General features: G+C 37.1%; 1 protein-coding gene and 1 long non-coding RNA gene across 6 annotated transcripts in view; one reads left to right on the top strand and one right to left on the bottom strand.

Moving 5' to 3' along the window:
- The window catches only part of HHIP (hedgehog interacting protein), a 97,794-nt gene that overhangs the window by 26,925 nt on the left and 50,448 nt on the right, over positions 1-20,421 (bottom strand). For all 3 annotated transcript variants that reach the window (XM_005555999.5, XM_005555998.5, XM_005555997.5), the window contains exons 5-10: positions 10,101-10,252; positions 9,521-9,694; positions 8,177-8,320; positions 4,395-4,516; positions 2,128-2,251; positions 1,046-1,176 (exon numbers count right to left, since the gene is read on the bottom strand). In XM_005555999.5, the coding sequence (XP_005556056.1) occupies positions 1,046-1,176; positions 2,128-2,251; positions 4,395-4,516; positions 8,177-8,320; positions 9,521-9,694; positions 10,101-10,252 (847 nt within the window). The remainder of the gene's footprint in view (positions 1-1,045; positions 1,177-2,127; positions 2,252-4,394; positions 4,517-8,176; positions 8,321-9,520; positions 9,695-10,100; positions 10,253-20,421) is intronic.
- Positions 9,111-20,421, top strand: part of LOC123573634 (uncharacterized) — a 65,011-nt gene continuing 53,700 nt past the window's right edge. For all 3 annotated transcript variants that reach the window (XR_012435134.1, XR_006698323.3, XR_006698324.3), the window contains exons 1-2: positions 9,111-9,741; positions 16,389-16,453. This is a non-coding gene — a long non-coding RNA (uncharacterized lncRNA). The remainder of the gene's footprint in view (positions 9,742-16,388; positions 16,454-20,421) is intronic.

Below are 20,421 nucleotides of genomic sequence, written 5' to 3'. Positions count from 1 at the left end.
CCAGTGAAATTAAAATTACATTACAGAGGATGTGAGTGAGGAAAAGTATCTTTCTGGTTCCTTTGAGTGGGGTAAGGGAATGTTAAGGAAAATTTTTAAATTGCTTTCAGTACTGGAACAAGAAAAGAATAGACTGGATTCTCTTCTTTGAATTGTTATGTTCCTGTGGCTCTGAAACGTATCTTATGTGTTTCAACAGTCTTGTCTGAGTCCCTTATTATTCTAAGTAAAGGGCATGAAACTATTTCTGATGAAGTCTCCATTTGATGTAAAAAATTCCAAATCCGAAGTTTTAGAGAAAATATTCTGATTTACATAAGAAACATACATTCTTCTTTATGCCTAGAAATTTATCTCTGAGGCTAAAGGAGCATAGTAGTTATGGTTTGTTTGAATATTATTTTTTAAAGGGAGTCACTATGAAACTACATTTATCTCTGTAATTTGAATTAGTAGAGAGTAAAATATTTACTCACTGATGAATCATATTTCAATTTCAACTTCTTTTTTGCTTTTTAAGCTGCATACATTTTGATAAACATGCCAAGAAATACATTATATGTTATACCATAGACTGTCCCATGAGAACATAATTTCTATTCTATTGGAAAGAAGATCTGTACTCAGATCATCTTGCTCAAATTTCATGCCCCCATGGGCAAAAAGAAAAAAGAAAAAAGAAATAGCAGATAAGGCAAGTTTCAGATTCCAACACAACTTTTTTATTTATTCCAAGAGACATGGATAAATGGAAAGGTTTTTAGATAGAGAATATATACAAATTACTCAGATGTATAATCAAACATATCATTAAACATTTAAAAAATTATCTCTTCAGGACTAAAAAATTATTTTTCCTGCCTCCCATTTTTCTGCCTTATATTTTAGTATTTCTAGTGTGAAAATAAAATATAAAGGCCCTCAGGGAAAAGTTACTGGTAGAGAATATGTAACTGGACCATCTTAATCTTTGCTGTAGATTACATTTCCAACAAGTAGAGGATAAGATTGCTATATTTATGCTTCATGGCAGATTGTACAGTACCTAGTTCATCTTCTCCAAATCCCAAGATGTGACCGGAAAAGTAGCCTCTACAGGACCCACTAGTGCCGAGACAGAGTGGTTTTTCTTGCCATTGCTTTGTCACAGGACTTTGCTGGAGAGTTAAGAAATTCCTACAACAAAACATAACATAAACCTACAATGAATACATACTTTTGTTTAATGATGACAATAAAATGTCTCAAATAAAATTCATAACAAACAATTGCTTTGCCATAGACCTGGCTTCTAAAGGGGAAAATAATAAAGCCCATAATGTGTGTGAGTACTGTGAAATTCCCATATGTGGAGAAAGTACTGAAAGATAGGATTTTGTTTGGAGGGGGCACTAAAAGTACCTGAGTATGAGAAAAGCCCTCCCCTTCATCCAGAGAATGATATTTCCTCGCCAGGACTAGAATCCATGCTGTGCTATTAATCAGAGAGAGGGACAGGGGAAGAGCATGGGGTCAGTACATTTTTCTAGTTCCTTGTAGCGACCGAGAATATCAGCTCTGCCATATGCCTGAATGCCAGTGACTTAGGAAACAAGATTCTTAATTTGGATTTTGTCACAAGAGTTTCTTACAATTATCCACAATGTGACCTTGAAAATTGAGACTAAAATTTAATTTTGTATTATTCCTACTTATAGAGACAAATTATATTAACTTGCTTAAAGTCCTGAAAATGTGGCAAAACCAAAAATCTTGAGCCTTCCAGTATAATTAAAAAAATATTTATGTGGCAAGTAAAATAATAGTTTTCAAATTATTTATTGTCATGGTAAATTTATGTTGAGGATGAAGGGAAGAGCCCAAATAATATGAAAAGTCCATCTGAAGACTTCTGTGCACTTAAAAATTATTTTATGAAATTTATCACGCCTGTTGAGAGAGCATCTTTTTGGAAGTTCTTCAATTAAACCACTATATATATGGAACTAACAGTAAATACTATTTATGTGTAATCCCCATCTGATGCACAAAAAGAGACAATCATTTGAATATTTTGTGGCAGTTTGCCAAATTATTAATGGATATGTCATTTGATATATCATACTGTTGTGGTATCAGCAAACCTACCCATTACGATCTCCAAACACATAGCTTCCATACAGTCTTTCTGACTGGCAGCCCCGGTATACAAATCCACCAACCAAAGGACCATTACTGAACGGCTTGAATTCTAAAAGCGATGGCTCACTTTCTGGAAAGAAACATAGAATTAGATCAAATGAAACATATTTTCTTAATGTAAAAGGAATGTACACCAAACAACAATTACTACAGTGATTTAACTCTGAAATGTGTTCTATGATACACCAAAGGGTTTCTTGCTAGGGATATTTAATGAAAGCAGTCTTTGCTAAATAATATCAACATTAAAAGACCTCCATGTACAGCTAAATGAAATGAGCATGCTCTGCAAATGCCTGCTGTTGTAATTTTCAAGACATACCAAGTTTTCAATGAAATTAGAATCTGGATATTTTGGGACTCATGATTATTTACTTTAGAACCAAAATACTTTAAAAAAACGTTTAAGGCTTTACATACTAAGTTTTTTGTAGAAATGCTTCCACATATATTGAGTAAATTGAGACAGACCTCTGTCAAAAGATATAAAATGTTTAAAAGCCTACACTTTAATGAAAATAAAAACATAGTACAGAAAAGGTCTTTAAACATGCATTTATTCTATATGTGAAAATGTTGTAACTTAGTCAAGTAATATCTTCATTAAAATATTTTAATGTTCTGTTCATAGAGTTGTGTGGATAACAAAGTCTATTTCAATAACTCCTGATTACATGTGTATAGTCTTGTGCCTCTGTCTTTCTGTTCAGGCCATTACATACTTGGATATCTGCATGCTAATTGTAATGGAAAAGCTCTAAAGCTACTTGCAAACTAATCTGAAAATTACCCTTTATGTATTTAATATCAAATAAGTCATTATCAACAGATTTTATCAAAGGCTTTTGTGGAAAGATAGTAATTTTAATGACCTCTTCCCCTCCCTTGTGATTATGGTGTATACGATACTACAAAAAAGTAGAAAAGATAAGAGAAATTGTAAATAATGAGCACACTGAGAGGTAGCATAATTGAACAATTAAGGTCACAGACTCTTGAGTTAGGCTGCTCAGATTCAAATCCAGACTCTGCCACTTTGTATTGTGTGACAATTAATCTTTCTGTGCCTCAGTTTCCTTATTTGTACAATGTGGCCAATGATAGTGCCTATCACATAGAGTTGTTCTGTAAAGGAAATGAACATAAAGTGCTTACTATAGGGTCTGGCATGTAGTAAGCACTGTAGATGTGTTTTAAAATAAATAAATGTAGTGCTGTTAATATTGTAACCAATTTTAGCTTAACCTCAATTAATGTGACTGTAGAATTTTGTTTAACCTACAAATATAGCCAAAATTCCATCGAGCTAGTGACTCATTAGTTTTTTTTTTTTTTTCTCAAATCACATTACTCTTTGGTTTGGCTTTTAAAAGATGCGCGTGCTCACACACACACACACCCACCCCTAAAAAAAGTAAAATAACTGAATACCACATGAACTAACACAGCTGCTTCATTCCTGGTGTTAAACAAATATCTGTATTGAATGAGTAAATAGAAAAAGCAATCAATTTAATAATCTTAATCTACTGTGCTTCCTGAATCATAATAATGGTTGATATATTGCTTCCTTCAAATGGAATAAATACTAAAATATTGAAAAAACTAAGTGTTTTGAACTTTATTATTATCCAACTTTATATTTTTACATGTTCTCTCTAAATATTCAAGTAATCATGTTATTAAAAATACTGCTTAAATGTCCCATTCCCATGACTTGTTTTTGCAAGTTGATTACTTTGTTTTCTCTAAGATAAACATTTTTTTAAAAAAATTACATTCTTATTTGAATCACTTACAATTTTCCTAATGCTGAGACAGGCATGTTGGATATTGAGAAATGTCTTACTTTTAACACTTTTCTCTGTATATAAGATGTTAAGACAAGCTGCTCTCCCCTATTGAATAGAAGTTATTCATCTTGATTCTCTGATGAGCAAAATATAAGCTGCTAACTTTTGAAGGACTGTTAAATGTTTTGGACCTACTGAGAACCTTTCAATCCATGGTAATTAACCAGATGGAACCCGCAGGGCTTGTAAGAGTCAGTGGAGCTTTAAAAAGTGAGCAGTTTACTCCCTCATGATTGTTAGGCCAGTGTTTTTATGCTTTCCCAAATGCTCATTTTTCAGAAATCCTTTTTTCTTCAATTACTAAATATACTAAAACAAAACTTGAACTAAAGCAAAATCAGCAAATTCTGCTCTACATACCATAATCTTTCCCCTTTATAATCTGTAAGATTCTGGCTGATGATCTGTTTTTTCCATTGGAGTCTGAACAAAGTATCGTTAAATTGATGTTTATATCAGTGGGATGTCGATCCACAGCACATCTGCATAACAAGAGGGGATGCACATTAATTCCTACCGTGATCTTTTCCAAGCTCACACTGGAGGTTCCTGACATAGGAAGGAGCCCTTTGTGGACTGGCAAGAATCTTATGAGCAATTTAGTTTGGATCTTCTAGAAAGCACTGAAGGAAGTAGTCCAGCGTGTTTGCTTACTTGGTTGAAGCTTAATCTCTGGAATATATTTCCTAATTTTTCTTGTTATGATTTATAATTTCTTATGTTACAAATGTGCACACTGTCTTAAAACAAATGTTAGTCTGTTCTTAAGGAATATCACATGTATAATACACTGATAAAGTATTGTGAATAAGAACCAGTGTCACCATCCAGGAACAGAAAACCAAACACCGCATGTTCTCACTCATAAGTGGGAGTTGAACAATGAGAACACATGGACATAGGGAGGGAAGCATCACACACTGGGGCCTGTTGCAGGGTGGGGTGCAAGGGGACAAAAAGCATTAGGACAAATACCTAATGCATGTGGGGCTTAAAATCCAGATGACGGGTTGATAGGTGCAGCAAACCACTATGGCACATGTAAACCTATGTAACAAACCTGCATGTTCAGCATGCATATCCCAGAATTTAAAGTAAAATAACATAAAAAAAAAAAAACAGTGTCACTGTCAACTCATCTCTGTGCCACACAATACAGTACTAGTTATAATACTAATTTTGAGTTTCTTATATAAATTTGCTGCATTCTAAAACTTAGGCTGCTCTAACACAGGAAAACATGTGCTCTAATTCCGGGAATATAGTAAGGCTGGTCCCTACAAAAGTCGAAGTCTTTACGTTGACTCTGTTTTCATGTTTTCCATTCCTAATCTGGGGGCCAGAGTATCTCTGTGACTTAAGCCACTGACAGGAAGCTCCATAAGAGAAGGCAGAACTTGCAACTTCATTACTATCTTCCTGTTATCTGGTTCAAAGCCAGGAATATAAGAGGGGCTCAAGGTTTGTGGAATATTTCAATCACTGAGGGACTGGGTATGAGCAGCTTGGGTTGGGGGAAGAATAAAGTTGTATAATACAATTTTTGAAGTTATCAAAAGTGTGGAAAACAGGCTTGCATTGTTTTTAGGTTTCTCAACCTTGGCACTGCTGACATTTTGGGCCAGGTAATTTTTTGTCTGGGGAGGCTGTGCTGCCAACTGTAGGGTGTTTAGCAGCATCTCTGGCTTCTACACACGAAATGCCAGTAGCATCACTCCCTCGCCCTCCACCACACCCTAATTGTGAAAACCAAAAATGTTTCCAGACATTGCCAAATGTCCCCTGGGGGTAAAATTATCCCATTGAGAATCACTGTTCTAGGCCAACAAAATATATTAATTACTTAAAAACAAAATCAAACCATTAGAGCTAATAAAGAAATTTTAAAAATAAGATACAAAAATGAGAGTTGGTGCTGGTTCTTAAGAGACAGAAGAGTCATGTAGCAATTATAAAAAAAAAAACAAACAACAAAACATAAACTCTTGGCTCCAGATGATCTCATTCATGACAGGGAAACCATAAGCCTGACCTGCCAAAGATGGGTTAGTTGTTCTGTGGCAACAGTCCCTTTATTGTCCTCTCTAGTTCAATGATTCACAGAAGACAATGCCTGGCAGGGATCATGATAGAGTCATGCTGTGACTTAAGGTGGAACTAAATCCACAGCGGGGAGAACATTTTCCTCTATTACCTTTCTTTGAAGATGGAGAAACTATGAGAAAAAGAGGTTTGACTTGTTTCCAACAAGAAACAGCAAATCTGGAAAGTAGGCCAGATGGAGTTGCTGGGGGCTTGGAGCTATGGCTCTGGCTGAATACCAGGTCCACTAAGAACTGCTTGACCGTTGTAACCTTCAGTTTCTTATGTGAAAAAGCGCCCTGCCAGTGGCACTCTCTGGGTGATACTATAATGGTGTCATTATATGACTATAATGTCATTATCTATTTGTCTAAACCTACAGAATGCACAACACCAAGAGTGAACCCTAATGTAAACCATGGGCTCTGGGTGATTATCACGTGTCAGTGTCAGTTCATCGACTATAACAAATGTTTCTCTATGCGGGATGATAATAATGGGAGAGACTATGCATGTGTGGAGGTAAGGGTAATATAAAAATGTCTATACCTTTATCTCAATTTTGCTGCACATCTACCACTGTCCTGAAAACTAGTCTATTAATAAAAGGGGAGTGGGAGAAGTGGGGCTGATGGTGAGCCTTGCTGAGAAGCAGAGAGGAGATGAAGTACACAAGATACTTAGTTCAGCACCCTGCAGCAAAGTGCTTAACAAAAGTTTGCTTTATTTTTAGCCAATGATTAATTTAGTTTTCTTTCTACTTTATTAAATTGTCTTCTGCTTAGAATACTCTTGGAGGGAAGTGGAATATAAACACCAACTTCTCCTTCAGCCTTCTGCCACCAGAGGTGGGGAGGCCCCGCAGCACAGGCATCTTGCCACACATCTGGTCTGTAAAGCACCTCGTCCCATGTTTTTGCACTGAGGTTCAGGACCCCCAGGAAGGTCGTGAGAAAGCTCCAGTGGGATTGTGGTGACTCAGGCTGCCTGACTTCAAAGTGTTGCTTTGTGGTGGTATCTGTGAGTTCTGAGCTCTAGGAATGGAATGTGACAGTTTCCTCCACATCCTGAACCCACCTTAAGTATTCCCTGTCGCACAGATTTTAAGATCTGCTGAGATGCCAAAAAGGAAATGAACTGTAGACTTGGGTTTGATGGAGGGGAGATGAAGGGCATGAGGGATTATAAAAATAAAAAGTTTGAGAAATATTCACCTTGCACATAGTGAACACTCAATAAACATTAAATGGTAATAATAACTTACCTAGTAAATGAATGGATGTGGCTAGATGTCCCTGAGTAGGAATAATAGATCATAGACTGGATGAAGCTTTTGTTACTGAATTGCTGTATTATACTTCATAGCATTTTTACAAGATGTACCCCAAATTTCTCACTCTACATACTTTTTAGTTATCTTTTGTTTTGGTTCATTATAGTACCAACAGTTAATATGGAGTCCTTTAGTATTTGCAATGTTTTCAAAGTGAAATAAAAGTTAATATTTTGCTTAACTCCTTGCAAATTAACACTGCAGCATCATATTTTAAGTGAAGCTATGATAATAAGAATTGCAATTTATTTAAAACTTACCAGGGGTCAGACACACTATTTGGTACTTTACTTACAGATTTTTATTTAATCATTGCAAGGCAGTTATTATCACTCTCATGTAATATATAAAGAACTTAAGATTCAGTGGGATTTAAGGAGACAGATCAAAAAGTGTATCTCTCTAAACTGTTCAGATTAAAGTCTTGGTCATTACACTAGTCCAATAGTGTTTATCTGATAATAACCTCTCCACATTTTAAGGTGAATTTTTCTACATGAATTTGTCCTTTTCCTTGTCTAATCTGCCTTCTCAATCTGCTTCTCACAATAATAGAAGCCAGAGTGCTAAATACGCACTTGAGTAAGGACCCGTTGTGATTTCAGAGGCACGGCCTTAGATACCATCTTTGGCTGCTCTGTGATGGTATATGCTCTATGCTGTATTTTCCTGGTTCCCGGATCCCCGGCTGGCTTTAAAGCCAGGAAGAAGACAGACGTATTCTCACCTGCCTGGATCGTGGAGCCCATGAGCAAACACTTCAGGGGGCTGGTTGGTGCTGTTGAAGTGTGGGTTGCTCCTTGGTATGGAATAAGGCACGTTGCACATGTCTGTGTCCACATCCAGCCGTAGCACTGAGCCTGTGAAATCACTGAGAAATTGGGGGACAGAATATGTGTTTTACATTTTCATTATATATCTCACCTATATTAAATATGGTGAGGTTGTTCTATTGATGAAAGAATCATCCCCTTAGTTGAAATAAAATATTAAAGTGGCTGGATGCAGTGGCTCACGTCTGTAATCCCAGCACTTTGGGAAGCCAAGGTGAGAGGATTGTTTGATGCCAAGAGTTCAAGGCTAGCCTGGCGACATAGCGAGACTCCATCTCTACAATTTTTTTTTTTTTTTTTTTTTGATGGAGTCTCGCTCTGTCACCCAGGCTGGAGTACAGTGGCGTGGTCTCGGCTCACTGCAAGCTCTGCCTCCCGGGTTCACGCTATTCTCCTGCCTCAGCCTCCCGAGTAGCTGGGACTACAGGCGCCTGCCACCTCGCCTGGCTAATTTTTTGTATTTTTAGTAGAGACGGGGTTTCACCGCGTTAGCCAGGATGGTCTCGATCTCCTGACCTCGTGATCCACCCACCTCGGCCTCCCAAAGTGCTGCGATTATAGGCGTGAGCCATCGCGCCTGGCCTACAGAAAATTTTAAAATGAGCCAGATGTGGTGGCATGCGGCCAGGAGGATCTCTTGAGCCCAGGGGTTTGAAGCCACGGTGAGCCATGATGGCACCGCTACCTGCTGGCCTGAGCAACAGAGTGAGACTTTGTCTGAATAAATAAATGAGTAATTAAATAAAATAAATTCCTTATTGTGGAAAATGAAACCAGACAAGCAACTGAACCAAGACACAGTGTGATGGTGGCTGAGGACTGTGGCATCAGTAGTACCCTGCTTTTTTTTTTTTTTTCTTTTCTGCCTCTGTTCTCTTAATTTTTGTCAGCCTACATCTATGTATTCTATATTCCCCAAGCAGCTTCGCTGGGCGATCTTAGCCCATTACGCAGTGTTAGGAGGTAGTACGGTTGTACAGGGCCACTGCTTTTCAGTGCTGTGCGTAGCAGAGGCAGCCCTGGAGCAGAGAACTACACAAGAGTAACTCTTTTCATGACAAACAAAAGATCACATAGCATATCAGTGAATTCCTCTCCATTTCATAAATGCAGACACTGACGACAAAAGTTAAGTATTTAAACAAGGTGACCTTTCAAAGATACCGGTGCCCACCTTTTCTCCTGGCACTTAAACCATTTTAACCTTGACAGGAACCCATTTGTGATCAGTCTTTTACCTTAACCCATCCATTTCTTCCATATCATCCAGTGTAATCATCCCATCACCGAGAATGATGTACAAAAAGCCGTCGGGACCAAAAAGCAGTTGTCCTCCCAGATGCTTTCTGTGGAGTTCTGCAACTTCAAGAAAGACTCTGGCTGTTCTCAAATCAACTTGGTGTGGATTTTTTCTACATTGTGGGAAGAAAATAATACCATGACTGTTAAAAGATTTAAGGTGAGTCCATCAGAAAGTAAATAGTGTATAAATGAAAAAACAAACTCCTGGCACATAGTAAATAAGAAAATATATATTTGAAATGGAGCTAATAGAAATTGCTGAAAAATCACATTATTTTCCAAGTTTCAGAAGTAGCCTTTAAGTTGAGAGATAATTGAGGAAAAATGTCAAAACCATTGTTGTTCTCAATTTCTCTTAAAGACACATAGGGGGTTTTCAGTAAGATGGAGATAATGATTTAATCATTGCCACCTTATTTGGCTACTTGTTTGCAACTTCTAAATAAAAAAACTTATGAAAAACTTATGAGAAAATAAGATGAAAAATGTCTATGCTTTGATGCCTTTTAGTGATACCTGGATACTGTGTATTCCACAACCCTAAGAATGTGGTCATGAGGCCCGATAGCCCACCGTTCTTGGTTGGTGGTATAAGACACATACAACTTTCCATTTTTCTTGTAATTGGGATGGAATGCGAGGCTTAGCAGTCCTCTTTCATCTCCTCCCTGCAGTCAAATGAAAAACACAAAGAATTGTAAAGTTAATTATGTTCTTTATTGTGTTTCAACTGGAACCCCAAAAGAGTCTCTTTCTTTCCTTTGGATAATCTTTGCCCAACCTCCTTTCTTTTCTTCCTTGCCTACTGCACAAAAAAGGATTATAAAGCATTTCACTTTGTGGAACTCTTTAAGGGTTAGAACAAGACAATTGTCTTGTGTGGTTATCTATGCACAAGAGTCTTACACCACTTTTGTCAAGTGATTTGTGTATGTAATCTTGGGACGCCGGGAAGACAAGTTTAAGTGCTGTGAAGAATTCTTTCCTGGGTTACTAGGTTGCTTGTAGTTCATAGAAGACAAATAAAAAGGTTCATAATCAACAGTCACTTCTAATCCAAGTCTCCAAAACCTAAAACACAGTGTGGGCTGCCAACTCCCACTGTCTTGGCAATATGTTTAGAAAACAGTTAAATTGCTTGTGTAATATGTAAACCTTTGCTTTACCCTGGAGGCATCTACATCAGTTGTCACAACGATGGTGGTCTGTTCATCATAGCTAGGTAATAGGCAGCCTTGCCTATCTATCTATAAATGAGGCAGTTTTACATGAATCCCTTCGCTGTATAAGGTTTTTCTTTACAGAAGGATGAAGCAGCGGGAGGAGACCTAAAGGCCACGGCTGGGGAAGGAGTGGGAGAAATGCTAGGGAGGAAAGGGAACACTAGGAAATTAAAGAAAAATCCCAAACAACTTTCCTGTGTTACTATACGAATGTCAAGGATTGTATACATTAGGCATGCCAAATGCTATAACAATTAAAACATCATCATGTTCTTAAATAGAAAGGCATTTTATCTTCATTTTCTGCTAATTCAACTTGTTGAAATTCAATATGATCTTAGCCTTTGTTTTATCCCACAAGTAGTCTAGGAGTTTCTATAATGAAATCAAAGTATCTAAAATTATCTAGATCAGAGGCTTAAAGTTCACATACTAATAAAGCCAGGGAGCACTTTCTCGGTGAAAAACATGGCATATAAATTGAATGCTGTAACTGCTGATGGCACATCACCTTATTTATTCCATTAAACATCACGACATAGCCTATGGCAAAAAGTTATGAGAAGTTATTCCTTCTCAAGTGTTAGCAGAGAAAAAAAAAAAAATCTCTAATACTGCAACCTCTTCACAAGGTCATGTTCAGTCATGGAAGCACTCTCATGTTTTTGTCCCCCACAGAATAGTATATGTTATTAGCAAAGCAAGGAACTGTTTGTAGTTCTTATTTTACATGGAGTTCAGAATTCAAAGGTTTAGGCATAAAAGTTTACTTTTAATAAACATCGATTTGTTTCCTGGCTTAGAGAAAACTGTTTTTAGATATAGATCAGCCAAAGTAGAATATCCAAACTTTCAGAGCATATAAATATTAAAATGGCTTCAAATACACAGAACGACCAAATCATTATTTCAATGTCAAAAAGTCAACTTTCTTGCTCATCACAATATGCATAATTTTAATTTTAATCATAAAGGTAAAACTCTAATGACTTATATATGAATGACTCTGTTTTACAGATTATCTTGTTCTGGTGATTTTAGTATTAACTCGAGGGTGCTGTTTTTCTGCTTAAATCTTCATTATATAAAAATCTCTTAGCTTTCTCATGAGACACTGGAAGCTAGGATATGTAAGTACAATTTGACTGTAGAGAAGCCACTGCACGTTGGAACCTCCTTGACGGATTGTCTGATGAGGCCCAAGGGTGGGATTTCGTTTGTGATTAATTCCTCCCTCAAATATATTTCCCTCTAAAGCTGTGAGTGCAGGTTAAGTACTGCATGCCTACTTCACAAATGTTTCTGTTCCACTATAAGCAGCTTTTGTTGAAAGTAGTTCTTTGTAGTTTTTAATCAAATCATCAGAAATACAATTTGAATTGGATAGCAACATGCTTTAAAACTGTGTTGGTTGCTTTTCAGGAATTAAGAATGTAGAATTAAGGCACTGTAGAAAGACAGATGGGAAAAGAGATTTAAACAAATCCACAAGTGATGGAGGACAACCGTTCACTTTAGAGATACCATCTATCACAGAAATGACTTTGGGGGCATTTTTGACATTTAGTCAAGTGCCAAATATGGAAACAGAATGAGACACGTGAATGACAGAGAAATAAATCAAAAAAGCAATTAAAAAAAAGTCAGTAATTCTGAATTTTTCAGATAATAGGATTTACAATTGATTAATCATTACATATGACCTCATTTTTGGGTCAACTTCCAGGTGCAAAGTAGTTTAGAAATTTTACTACTCTTACGTCATTTCAGGGAAATACTCACTTTTATAACTACACTGATGAAAACAATTTAATATATTATGTAAATATCCTAGATTTTCTCGAATCTAGATTTAAAAATTATATAACAGGATTCTTAAATGTTCAGAAATTAGAAAGGAGAGATACACTCCTGTTGTGCCACACTGTGCCAGGAGATTAATGTATTGAGAGCTCATGTTTCACTTGAATTAGACTTCAGAGTTATGTTGTCTATTTAATTAAAATATATTACTGACAAATTATGATTTAACTCTCAAATGCAAACCTATCTCTAAGGTCTGGGTCATTTTTCAAGGTCTTATGAAGAAATAGGTTGATTGGGCACTGAAGGGTTAATTTTAGACTAGGGTCAGTTAGAGGCCACACCATCAGAAATACCACCAGATATTTAAGGTTGCTTCAGCTGTAGTCTTCACTAGGACACTGTCCTAGCCCGAGAGCCTGGATGTTGGTGCCTGGAACTGGGACTGGCCAGTAGACCAGATCTCCCAGGCTCCTGTACTTCCTTCTATTATCATAGTCCCCTTTGCCCCAGCTCTGACTGTGTGTGTTCAAAGCCCCATTCTGTTGGTCTAGTCCCCTAACCCAAAGACTCCCTTTTCTCTTCACTCTGTTTCCAAATCCGATAACGCAACTTTAGAGGCTCAGTAGAAAAAAACAACAAAGCCCTGGTGTCAGTATTACTAACTGCTCTCCTTCTTACCCCTTCTCATCCTTCCCCTTCATTATGTGTGGTTTTATGGCTCAGAGAATATGGAATCAAAATCATACACTCCTTCCAGAAATGTCAATTATTGAATTGAGTCTAGGGAGCATCTGGGGAGTTTTTATTTTATTCCTGAGCTTCTAGTGATTAGTTGAGCCAAGCTGGCTAAAAAGGGAGAAAAACATATTAATAGAATGGCAAATGGAAGATTCGTGATTCAGGCAGTCGTGCCTTTCAAAAAGACACTGACTTCTAATATTATCCTTTGTTTTTTTTTTTTTTTTTTTTTTTTTTTGGAGATGGAGTTTCACTGTTTTTGCCCAGGCCAGAGTGCAATGGCTCAATCTCGGCTCAATGTAATTTCCATCTCCCGGGTTCAAGTGATTCTCCTGCCTCAGCCTCCCCGGTACCTGGGATTACAGGCACTCGCCACCATGCCCAGTTAATTTTGCATTTTTAGCAGAGATGGGGCTTCACCATGTTGGCCAGGCTGGTCTTGAACTCCTGACTTCAGGTGATCCATCCTCCTCGGCCCCCCAAAGTGCTGGGATTACAGGCGTGAGCCACTGCACCCAGCCCTAAAACTGTTAACCAATGTCCAAAATGTTTATCCTTACTCATGTGAAAAGCAGTGATTTGTCCAAATATTCACATCATAATTGTACTTCATTATTAGCACTGAGCACTTTGTATGTTGTGCTTCTGGGAATGCACAGACAGCATTGCTAGAACAAAACTGAAAGCTAGAAGGGCAACAAGTAACTTACCAACAAGATTTTAGGGTTTCCTCAGTTTGGTAATGCTTCAAAAAAAAAAAACAACTTACTGACCTGAACCTCATCCAAGCTTCATAGGCTGACACAAGACCCCCTCTTCCCTTTTGCTCAGCTTTTCAATGCTACATTAACTTCTGGACAGCCCTACAGCAAACACAAATGACTGCTCAAATTTGGAGTGTTGAATGATTTGAAAATAATGTTCCCACAATTTGGAACCTGGAGTCTAACTTGTTTCAGAGAAAATCATAAAACCCTCTTCGGGCACTTTTAATAAGTGTTTAACTATCTGCCATTCTAGTTATCAGTCAGCTCTTAAAAGCAATTTCACAGGGTCCACAGAAAATAGACAACCACAAAATGAAGAGTACTGATAACTTCAATGTAAGTACAAGATCAGACCTAGTGCTGCAGCTTCGGGATAAATTCTTCCCTGGTGAACAGATCAAAGTTCTAACCAATTAAGGATATTCCCTTCTTTGAATAATTAAGTATCCATTTGAAAGAAGAGATAATCATAAAATTATTATAACGTAACGTATTTTTTCTTTTCTTTTTTTACACATGGTTTCACTCTATCACCCTGGCTGGAGTGCAGTGTCACAATCGTGGCTCACTGCAGCCTTGAACTTCTGGGCTCAAGCGATCCTCTTGCCTTGGTTTCTGACAGTGTGGGTATTACAGGTGTGAGCCACCGCACTTGGCCCTATTTTTTTCTTTTTTAACAGACATTGTAGGGCAATATCTTTCATTGTGATATTTAAAAGACAGCATTCTCTTCATATTTTAATGTGGTTAAAGTTTTTTTTTTTTTTTCTGATTTCTGTTTTTGCTTTAAATTTGCCCTAATGTCTTCAGGAATTACTGACTTATACATTTTAGGAAACACAATTTTTCTTTTTTTTTTTTTTTTTTTTTTTTTTGAGACGGAGTCTTGCTGTGTCGCCCAGGCTGGAGTGCAGTGGCGCGATCTCGGCTCACTGCAAGCTCCGCCTCCCGGGTTCCCGCCATTCTCCTGCCTCAGCCTCCCGAGTAGCTGGGACTACAGGCGCCCACAACCGCGCCCGGCTAATTTTTTGTATTTTTAGTAGAGACGGGGTTTCACCGTGGTCTTGATCTCCTGACCTTGTGATCCGCCCGCCTCGGCCTCCCAAAGTGCTGGGATTACAGGCGTGAGCCACCGCGCCCGGCCGGAAACACAATTTTTCTTAGTGACCTTTTGGGAAGTGGCTGACTTCAAGTTCAGTCATCCACAACATGGCCCTATGATATTAAGAAAGCCATGAAACATAAACTAAGTAATGTGACACTATGTTTAAGACATTAGTTGTTACTGCCTTGTCAAAAATTTTATTTTACATTTATTCCACAAATACTTATTGAATACCCATTATGTGTTGGATATGGTGCTTAAGGATAAACAATTAACAAGAATAAATCCCTGCTCTCAATGAGTTTATATATGGAAGCACATAACAAAGTATAGTTTTGAATTTTGAGTTGTTTCATTCCCACCATACTTGGAGATTTTTGAGGAGAATGAACAATGCTACACTGTTGGAAATGTGCATGGTCAAAAAACAAGTGTTAAGAATTAAATATTTTTGGTAACTTCTGACACAAAGATTAATTTATATATTGGCGCCTGAGGTTTCTCTACTCTAAAACTTGCTAAGAAAAGGAAAAAAACCAGCTTGATTACATAAAAACTAAATTACATGAAGAAATGAGCAGTTTCTACAAACAGTAAGACCATCTTGTAATTTATGTTATGTACATGACACAGGCACACAGGTATGAATGAAGCTCTCTAGTAAAATGTTGCTCTCTTAATGCTCAAGGAATTTTTAAGAATTAACCTAAGAATAGAGTGGTGGTATTTTGAATTCCCTATAAGATATATACTTTTACTATAAGGCAGGCTTTCACATTTCTTTTATTAACTGTCATTTTCCTGCATATGTTTTGCTGATATGTATCATGAAAGGAAAAAGAGGAAAAAGAGGACTTGGGGCTAACATGTGACCCTCTCACGCAAATCTATGCTTTCTCTTAGACTGGAACTATTTGCTGGTTGGAAATGGGAAAACAGGTTTGTTTGAGAACTGTTAGTTCAAGCACAATATCAGATTGTATTCATTTTCTATTGCTGCTATAAAAATTTACCACAAACTTTGTGGCTTGAAATAACACAAATTTCTTATCTTAATTTGTAGATTAGAGTTCAACATGGGCCTCACAGTTTATAATAAATGTTGGCAGAGCTAAGTTTCTTTCTGGAGGTGCTAGGAGATAATCCATTTTTGTTCATTTTCCAGTTTATGGACGCCATCTGCATTTCTCAGGTTGTGTCTTCTTTCTTCCATCTTCAAAGCCAGCAATGGTGAGTTGAATCCTTCTCATATCACATCACTCTGACCTCCTTTGTCTCCCTTTTCGACTTTTAAGAACTTGTGATTACACTGAGCCCACCCAGATGATCCAGGATAATCTTCCTATGTGCTGTTTAGCAATCTTAATTCCATCGCAACCTTAATTCCCCTTTGCCATGTAAGGTAACATGTTCACAAGTTCTAGGGAAAGGATAAGGACATCATTTGGGAAGGGGCATTATTCTGCCTACCACATGAATATTTTAATTGGTTTCTAAAAAAGGATCCCAAGGATTTATGACTTGTGTCTTCATGGCCATGCCCTCCTGTGAGCACTGAACGGGGAGACCAGTGAAGTTCATATATAAGTTCACAAGGAAATACTTAAGGAACATTCTGTTACAACAAGCTCTTTCTCATAGCTGTCAGTAGTGAAAGAATAACCAACATTCTTCAGAATGAAGTGAAAGTATCCTTCAGAATTGAGGAGAAGGAGCGAGAAGACCATTTGATAAAATGTGGACATGTAAAACTTTCACATATGAATTCAGGTCAGATCAAAACTCCCAAGTTAGTCAAACAAGTATCCAAGATACAGAGAAGGTAAAATTAAATATATATAAAGCATTTCTACTAACTGGAGGACAATCTTTGCATTTTAAGTTGATTAAAGCTGTGTTATTTTGCTGTGTGTATAAGCTGCGAAACACATTGCAGATCACTGACTTCTTTACAACTCTTGGAAAAGATAAGGAGCATCGCTTTTCAATAGTTCCAAAAGTCTAAATTGGTCTCAGAACAGGAGTCAATCCCCTGAGGTCCCTGAGCTAGCTTATAGGAGGGACTGAATTATTTGTTTCTGTGATATTAAAAAAATATATTTGTTCTTTGTCTCCAGTTCTTGGCACAAAGCCTCTAAAACTCTTGGAATTTCCTGAGTGATAGGAGTGCATTTTGTTTTTCATTTGTAAGGAACCACTTTAATCACACCTGATTTTATACTAATAAGCTGACTTTGGTGGGCTTCTAGATAACTTCAAGATGGGGGCTGGTAGCCAGAGGAACCCATCATGTGATTAGAGAATTGGAGATTTCAGCCCACCCCACAATCCCAGGAAGTGAGAGGGGTTGGAGGTTGGGTTCAATCACCAATGGCCAGTAATTCAATCATCAATCATGTCTGTGTAGTGAAACCTCCATAAGACCCTAAACAATAGGGTTCACAGAGAGTGGCACGCCCAGAGAGGGCAGGGAAGCTCTGCACAGCACCCCCTTGCAGTATCTTGTTTTATGCCTCTCTTCCACTTGGCTGTTCCTGAGTTGTATCCTTCATAGTAAACCAGTAAGTAGTAAATAAAAGTGCTTTCCTGTGTTCTGTGAGTCATTCTAGTGAATTATCAAGCCTGAAGGCAAATTATGGGAACTTCCAAATTTGTAGTCAGCTGGGCAGAAATGTGGTAGCATGGGCACCCCATTTGTGATTGGTAATTGAAGTAGGGGCAGTCTTATGGGGCTGAGTCCTTAACCTGTGAGGTCTGAGCTAAGTCCAGATAGTTTCAGAATTGAATTGAACTAAATCGAATCATTGGGCGCACAATTGGTGTGGGAGGACTAGTAGGTGTGAGAGGAAACTTCTCATTTGGTGTCAGAAAACACCCCAGAAAGAACCTGAAAGGTTACTTAGCCCATTCTCTTTTTTAGGGAAATGGAGATCATGATCAAGTCCACTTGGGAATACTTCAAATAATTTGGTAGTTTTCTTTCCATTCATAAAATTCTTACTCTTGAACTTGACTTTTTTCTTTTTTTTCTTCTAAACTTAGGTTTGGGAAAGACATAAATATCTCATGTCATTTTGTAATCCACTGTTTTGGCTTTTCTGACCTGCACTATTCTCTGAGGATGCAACCAGCCACAATAAACTAAGGACCTATCACTTCTAATAGGAATTCTCCCTTTTCATTAAAATTTCCTCTACTTTTCCGGATTTGGTTTTCCTTTAAACTTACTCCAATTAATGGAATACTGAGGCTCAACTTGTCTCTTCTCCTTAATCATGTTTACTCACTGTTTCAGTCCTCCAAGAAAGTACAGTTGTGAAAGGCTTAACAATGGGGATTCCTTCTGAGATGGTAGAGCCTACTACACACCTAGGCTACATGGTATGGCCTATTGCTCCTAGGCTACAAATCTGTGCGGCATGTTACTTTACTGAATACTATAGGCAACTTAATACAACGGCCAGCATCTGTGCATGTAAACATAGTAAAGGTACTGTAAAAATATGGTGTTATAATCTTATGGGACCACTGTTGTATATGTGGTCCATTATTGACTCAAATGTCTTTATGCAGGGCGTAACTGCATATACAATTTTAAAATGCTGGGGGGACACAAGCTCACCTCCATCACACTCCATCACACCTGACAAAGGAATCTGTCCTGCTTTAGATAACACTGGAGAGCTGCTAGAAGATAACCAGCAATTCAGAATTTTAGGAAGCGTCTCATGGGGTATATAATCTCTGATATGTGACAATTGGTCCATGTCAAATATATGTTTAGGATTTTCAAGCATTTTACCTTTTGAAGGTAGCAGATGCAAAGACAGATTAGAAAAGTGCAAATGGGAGAATAAAAGAGATTCCACACGGAAATCATCTACCTGTAAGTGACAGTAATTCTCTTTTTTACTTTCTTCAAAAAAACAAAATAAATCAGTCATACTAGGTTTAAGTTACAGCCTACTCAGAGTGAAGATATTGGAAGATACTGGAAGTGGCTATTTTCTAGAATTTCTAGTTTCATAGCTCCTTCTTATTCCATATATGAATGATATTTTGATGTTTCCACCTATGGGGAAAAATGTATATACATACTCAGTTATACACTTACAACTATTATAGTCACAAGATTTTATGTATATATATATGATTTATTTTATATAAAATTTATATTTGTCAAATGGAATTTAATTTATTGTCTTCATATTACTATTTCCTCCCTAGGCTTTTAAAGCATTTGAACTGTAGCATGTGATACATTACGGCGTATTAGAGATTGGATTGACTTGTACCTTTTATCTTGCCCGGGCAGCAGTCGACAGCTGTGGAAACTTTAATATATGTGCCCAAGGAATCTAATATAATATCAGAGAATGACTTAAACACAAGGGACTATCTGGCTCAATATGCATCAGATGTTAATAATATCCATAGTATTCCAAAGTTCCATTTTCTAAAATACCTTCTCAATAAGACAAAATGCTCTAATAAAATTAAACTGTATGAAACATCTATTTGAAATAATAAAGTAATAAAACAATAAGCCTCCAAAAAGCATAAACCCTTCTCAAAAAGAAAATCCTGGCAGTAAACAATTTTTTGAAGAAAAAAATATAGAAATATTGGTGACACTTAGAGAAAGCAAAGCTTTTATTCTGTGCACTTAGGCTCAATGAAACTAAATTAATGATGGTTTAACAAAACTACAAGAATATTCTTGGGAATAAAAAATGAATAAAAATTAAAATTAAAAAAAACTTTGTAACCTTACAAAACTATTATGAACCATAGGCTTAAGACTTGTTGAACAAAAAATTTAAAACTATATTCTAGACGGAACTGTAAAAGGGTAAAATATTAAGCTAACTAATTTGTTAGACACAACAAAATGTTAGATACAACCAAATGTTAGATATGTAAATTAGGAACAAGTCTCCAGTATACTGTAAGCTTCTTGAAGGCAGAGACCACATATTGGCATTTCTGATTTCTTACATAGTACCTCATTGACAGTGGAGGTACTGACTGTACCTCCTTGTTATAGTACAAATGGGATGTACTGAGTTCTTACTGCATCCCAGAGACTGTACTAAGTGATTTTCAAGCATTATTCTGTTTAAGCTTTATAACAACTCTAAAGTTTAATACTGTTTTATTATCTTTACTTTCCATGTAAGGAAACAGAGGCATAGAGG

Source organism: Macaca fascicularis, chromosome 5 (assembly GCF_037993035.2).
Source record: "Macaca fascicularis isolate 582-1 chromosome 5, T2T-MFA8v1.1".
NCBI classification, from domain to species: Eukaryota; Metazoa; Chordata; class Mammalia; order Primates; family Cercopithecidae; genus Macaca; species Macaca fascicularis.
This window is presented reverse-complemented; position numbering and strand designations above follow the sequence as displayed.